Below are 6141 nucleotides of genomic sequence, written 5' to 3'. Positions count from 1 at the left end.
TCCATCCTATCTTCCGGTGAATCCCCCTCCTCGATTCTCGGGATTCAGACTAATGATGCGGCCTTTCAGTTGTAAGGGAATTTTCCTTGAAGGGTCTATATCATGAGGTCAGAGTTTCTTTTAGTGGTAGTTTGCGAAAGGAGCCTGAACACAAATCACTTTTGCAGTGCTTCAAAACTACCATGAACGGTATAATCAAGCTGCTTGGGTTGCTTTGTGTCATTGGACATATCTCCCACACACGAGGTAGGTTTGTTATTATAAGTTATAGCATGGCACAAGGGGAATTAGGTGATTAAATGTCCCCGCAACCGAGGGATGATTAGTTGAAGTCTCAACGCCGAGGAAATAAACTTGCAACTACGAGAAATATTAGGTTTGATGAGCGAACACGGTTCAATCGATCAGGGCATTGTATACGCATTGCTCTTTTTATCCCTCTAGAGACTAAAGTTGATTTACATAGTTGCTCTACATATCGACATTAGCACGCATGCCTACAGCAATCAAAATCATTCCCACATGGATCTAGTTAGCCTGCGTAGCAAGCGTTTCTGTGGAGTTTCAGCAGAATTAGAGAGCGAGCCAGGACTATGGCCGCGCGAGAAATGGGCCGAGTGCAAAAAAAGAGAAGGGGGAAGGGGAAGAAGGAAACGCTTGCCAGCACTCGTTGTCTTTTTGTCTTTCAGCGAAGACTCTGCGATTATTTTCTGATAGCAGAATTTGAGGCTTCTGATTGGCGCGGTGCAGCTAAGGCGGAGTGACATTTTGCAGATTCACACTCACAATTTCTCCAAATAGCATTGCACAAGGATCCACTGAAAGAGGTTTTAACTGAGACAGGGGTGCGTTATACAAACAGCTATTGGGTGGAGGAAATTCGTTAGCCGTTTTGACGATTGTTCCTGGCAAGGATATATTCCAACTTGAGGCGAATTGAGGAAGACAACATGCTCGCTTGTTATTTGATCACGCCGTCAAGGTGGAATTGTGACATTTGAGTTGGATTGGAACTTTTTTGCAGCTTGCAGTTTGGCTCTTTCCTTGTCTATGTAAATCTACGGTAGGTTTTCGAGCTGCGTGCATATAGAATGATGTTAATTAACATCGCTTAGTAAACTCTGTGTGTTCGCTTCGAAATTGGCTTCTATAAACAAAACATGACAACCCAAATCATGCCCAATGTGATGCTGAAAGTCGCATTTGCAAACTTTGTAATTCTTAGTTTGATTAAAAGAAAAACAATTTACATTTTGCCCATCTGCAATCTGCAAACCCTGCAATAATCCCAAAATGAGATCGGAGGAAAGTTTTGGGGGGGACTAAGTTTGACAGCTGTTTTGAATTATACACGCTTGTCAAGGTTTGTCACTTGGAGGCGTATCTGAAAAATACTAGGAGTGCTTGCAAGCGTTTCCTTCTCTCTCTCCCCATTCTTGGCTCGGCCACATTCTTCGCTCGAAACTCACAGAAATGCTTGCTACGCAGGCTAAGATCGAAATCATCCCACATGGATCTCGTCTTATCCTTGCATTTGGAGCTTTCTGTGTATGAAGTAAATTTCGCTATTGCTACCACAGGGTTCCCATTATTCTCTACACTGTGGGACAATTATCCGCTCGTGTCCAAGTATTCTGGGCGCACGGCCATGATTGACGCAGCGGGGCTTGGGACCCACCTTTACGGCGCCAACACGTGCGCAATTCGTCTCAGCTACGCGCTCATTCACTCTGGTCATGAAATCAGTATTGAAAAAGGGCAATTCAACTGGTCTGAGGAGAGGGCGACACGTGCTACCGGTCGCTACAAGGATGCCAAGTATATCATACGAGTGGCAACCATGCGAAAATACCTGGAGAAAGTCCTAGGGCCGGCAAAGATGTTATCAAAAAACAAGTCTACTTACAAGGTATTATAATTTTCGTTTTAAGGTTATAGTGAGAATCTTTTGAGAGCTTAATAGATTATGTAGAGTGACAAAATGAAAATTTTAAAATAAAAAAAGGGGTACACAGATCGGATTTTGCACAAAATTTAGAAACTGAGTTGCTTTATAAGCAAAGCATGTAATTACTTGTGATTACTAAATGACACAATTTTGGAACAAAAATATTGTGCGCTCGTGCGCAGAATAAATGTTATTGATTTAGATCATTTATTAATTTTATTGCATTTTGCGGTTCCTTTCTAGGGTTCCAAGGGTATAATTGTGTTCCAGGACTGCCCAAAGTTTACCACTGCCACGGGTCACGTGGATCTTTATGACGGCAGTCGCTGCGTCAATAAGTGCTTCTTTGATCAGTGCAACAACATTCATTTGTTTCCTGATGTACACAGGGAGCTATAATTCAAACAGTCAAATAGATATTGTTTTTTTCGCTGTTATTCATCATGTTCCAATTTGTGTAGTCCATTTGTAATTTTCGAAATTGGAAAATTAACTGACAAATAAAAATGCTTACTACTGCGAGCATCATTTTTCAACAATTATTCCTTAATGGTTATTAGTTCCTTTTTTTGCCCCCATGACAAAAAATAGCAGCTACTCATAGACATAGAGTTTTATAGTTTATGCGCAATGTGAAAAATATAGGGGCATACTTCTAAGAATTTTGAATTGTATTTCCTGCTAGAAGAGGCTTCTTTTCTCAGTATGTTGCTGGTAAAGGCAGATCAATTAGAGGGTTTGAAAAAAAAACTCATGCAAAGAGGGTACACACTTCCTATAGTGGAATATCTAGGGAAAATTGTAGTGAAAAAAATATAATCCATATTCTTCTCAGGGTAAGAAAATTCAGAACTGGCCGAATCTCCCCTACGTCAATCGCTCACAAAATTCATATCCAAGAATGGATAATGCCGTTACAAACCCTTAAAAAGGAAGCGATTTCGACTGCCACATTGAGGAGGTAATTACTTTCATTTTATATAAGGGGTCTTTACCTGATCAACATGCACGTTCTAATTACCGGAAAATAAATATTTCATAATGCGATACAATAAAGCTTTCCAATTGAGGGTATCTTTTAGCCTGACATCACATCTCACCAATCAACGCTCAAATTTTCCTTTCAAAAGGGGAATCCCCTCGTTCGATATGCCCTTCAACGGCGTATTGAAGACTGGAAACGGCAGTCAAACTCCAGAGGGGGAAGAAAGCAGAGAAGAAAATCGCGGGTGGAATAGAGAAAAGAACATGGCAGGTATGGAAATTGTCGTATTTATTTACTGTACTTTTTGATTTTATGTTGATGTTTTTATATTTCATGTTTTTGTACCCTTGTCAGCACGGCTTGTCGCAAAATTGAAGTTGATTTTGATTCTTTCAATATTTTCAATCGGTCAAATCCGCATTCAACTAGAAATTAACAAAAGCCGTCACAGCTACCGCTTAAAAATGAGATTCTTGAATGTTAGATATGACAAGCATTACAAATGAACGAAAAACGGAGTCACATAGGATGTTTATATTTGATTTTCTCTCGGTGTTTTATTTCTCCGAAAGATATAAATAGAATCACGTGGACAACTGAAAATGTCACGAGATATCTGAGAAATGAAAACAGGAAAGTACAGAGCTACAGAAATGTACAGAAAGAGCAAAGTATAGCCACAGGGTGAGCCCAAGCTCAAAGTTAGTGGTTTTTAAGTCTAGGTGCTTTAGGCATCCTAGACTCTATGTCAGCGTCCGCGTTCTGCCTGCGTGAACATAGATTTTACCCACAAATCTTTATGGGCCTAAAGCGTGTGCGAGAGTACGATTTTGTCTATCGCTATCTTTTAATAGAGCGCGACTGCGTTTGTAAGAACTAGTGCTTGTTTTTGAAGAGCGTGTGACTGAGTTTAAAGCAGTTTGTGTACTCTACGGTTTAATTAAGTTGTTAGTTTGTCAACAAAAAATTACAATGCTAGGAGAGCTTTTTTAGTCATTTACTTGCCGATTCGCATCTCGACGTTCGATTGTTTATAGTTTGTATTTGAGCTGAGAAGGTCCAAACACATTGCCCCCACTAATTGATCGAATTACGATTTTGCACTTTTCTAGATTATTTACATTCACAACACACATTTTATAACAGTGCAATTAATTGTGCTGGGTATTTAAGTTTTTAGTACGAAAAGAAAAGGTGAAATTTGACATGTTGTTCAAAGATTCGAACGATAATACGACACAAATAGTATGACTCTAACTATAGTCCCTACAATTTTAAGGAAAGGGTGGTCACCTAGACTCGTGTACCCTTTGGGTACCTATTTTTGGGTTTTGTGGGAAATTCTTGAAAAAAAAACACGGAACTCACCGAGCGGTTAGAAGTGATCATTTTAATTATCAAAAATTACGCAACTTCACAAAGGTAATTAAAATGATCATCTAACCGCTCGGTGAGTTTCGTGGTTATTTATCAAGATTTCCCACAAAACCCAAAAACCACTAACTGTGAGCTCGGGCTCCCTGTGGTATAGCAGACGACACCCAGATATTTCTATTATGAGCTTTTTTTGTTTAGGTTTGACGACCAGCCGCCCCCCCCCCCCCCCCCCCCCCCCCCTCACGGAATAGTTGTGACGGGACATAAATATGCAATCTAACTCTTACTTTCACCACAGGCTTCCCTTCATTCTCTACACTGTGGGACAATTATCCGCTCGTGTCCAAGTATTCTGGGCGCACGGCCATGATTAACGCAGCGGGGCTTGGGACCCACCTTTACGGCGCCAACACGTGCGCAATTCGTCTCAGCTACGCGCTCATTCACTCTGGTCATGAAATCAGTATTGAAAAAGGGCAATTCAACTGGTCTGAGGAGAGGGCGACACGTGCTACCGGTCGCTACAAGGATGCCAAGTATATCATACGAGTGGCGACCATGCGACAATACCTGGAGAGAGTCCTAGGGCCGGCACAGATTGTATCGAAAAAAGAGTCGGATTTCAAGGTACCACTTTTTCCTATCTCTATCTGCATCCTATGGAGAAACCAATGACGGCTCTTAGTGCCGGTCATGCACGCTTTCAACCTCGTCCCAGGGTCTACTGGGTATTTTTAATATGGCGTCTTCTACATGAATCTTGTATTGAAAAAACCGTCGTATTTCTAGCTCGCTCGGTCAATTCCTTATTAGGACATTACATACCATCACTTTTTTTTCACTTTTTTGTCGCCCTAGAACTGTGCACATTGAGTGTTTTCGACGTAGACTTCCAGGGACTTGTGTTAACTACGATTTTGCAGGCCGCCATTTTGAAATAAGTCCAGACAAGAACGTATTGAGGGGGAGGCCACTGCCACGCCCCTACTGGTCATTTCCTTATATTTTTGGAAAATATTGGGGCCGGGGGGAGGTGCCCATCCCCTGCTAAGGTCCCGTTTATCTCTATTCGTAATCATATCTGTGTATTCCTTTCTAGGGGACCAAGGGTATAATTGCCCTGCTAAGGTCCCGTTTATCTCTATTCGTAATCATATCTGTGTATTCCTTTCTAGGGTTCCAAGGGTATAATTGTGTTCCAGGACTGCCCAAAGTTCACCTCTGCCACGGGTCACGTGGATCTTTATGACGGCAGTCGCTGCGTCAATAAGGGCTTCTTTGATCAGTGCAACACCATTCGTCTGTTTATCTTACCTTGAATTGACTGCTAAAACGCTTGCCGCCATAATGCCGTAGATTTTCCAATCCACCTTTTTTTTTTGCTTGGTTATGATTTTAGAGGCATTGTTCCTTGGTTCGTCGTGGTACTGCTCTCATTTCTTTCTCTCTTTTTTTATATCTTTCTTTATTTTGGTACTATAACATTGAATAAATAAAGAAAGCACTGATTACTATTAAAAGGAAACAATCAACGTAGCCAAAGTGTATTCCAATGAAGCCGCATTTCCAATAAGTCGCGAATGATATCTCAAGTCGTATCCCCGAATAAACCGCTCCAGCCTACGGGCAACGCGAAAGACGTTTTTCACTTTTTTACGAGGGTTTTTTCGATTCCCTTTCCTTTTTAACAATTTGACTATGAGTTTTCTATGAGTCAACGAGGTGCGTAAACTATTTGACTTATAGAAAACGAGAACTGAAGTCTTATTGTTTAAGTAAAAAGTAATAACTTATACTAATATTAACTAGATAAAAAGGGGTGGGGGAGGTA

General features: G+C 41.0%; 1 protein-coding gene across 3 annotated transcripts; it reads left to right on the top strand.

Annotated features, from left to right (window-relative positions):
* Window positions 1–5947, top strand: LOC5507694. Of its 3 annotated transcripts, XR_007307494.1 has the most exons (5): window positions 1–246; window positions 1581–1909; window positions 2192–3203; window positions 4609–4937; window positions 5486–5947. XR_007307494.1 is itself a non-coding variant. In XM_048726170.1 (4 exons), exons 3-4 carry the CDS (start codon window positions 1511–1513, stop codon window positions 5627–5629), a joined length of 543 nt encoding a protein of 180 aa, XP_048582127.1. In that variant the 5' UTR covers window positions 1–246; window positions 690–1063; window positions 1489–1510; the 3' UTR covers window positions 5630–5947. The 3 variants fall into 3 exon arrangements, 2 of the variants coding, with proteins under 2 accessions (XP_048582127.1, XP_048582118.1); XM_048726170.1 differs by lacking the exons at window positions 2192–3203; window positions 4609–4937 and adding an exon at window positions 690–1063 and having other exon boundaries at window positions 1489–1909; XM_048726161.1 differs by lacking the exons at window positions 1–246; window positions 1581–1909 and having other exon boundaries at window positions 3047–3203.
* Window positions 5948–6141: the final 194 nt, after the last annotated feature.

Source organism: Nematostella vectensis, chromosome 1, assembly GCF_932526225.1.
Source record: "Nematostella vectensis chromosome 1, jaNemVect1.1, whole genome shotgun sequence".
NCBI classification, from domain to species: Eukaryota; Metazoa; Cnidaria; class Anthozoa; order Actiniaria; family Edwardsiidae; genus Nematostella; species Nematostella vectensis.
This window is presented reverse-complemented; position numbering and strand designations above follow the sequence as displayed.

What these genes read in the sequence shown, in the direction of transcription:
- LOC5507694 (XM_048726161.1), top strand. Translation starts at nt 3,098, where the DNA reads ATGCCCTTCAACGGCGTATTGAAGACTGGAAACGGCAGTCAAACTCCA. An exon ending in TAGAGAAAAGAACATGGCAG is followed by an intron (nt 3,204 to 4,608) that starts GTATGGAAATTG and finishes CTTTCACCACAG; the next exon opens with GCTTCCCTTCATTCTCTACA. An exon ending in AAAAAGAGTCGGATTTCAAG is followed by an intron (nt 4,938 to 5,485) that starts GTACCACTTTTT and finishes ATTCCTTTCTAG; the next exon opens with GGTTCCAAGGGTATAATTGT.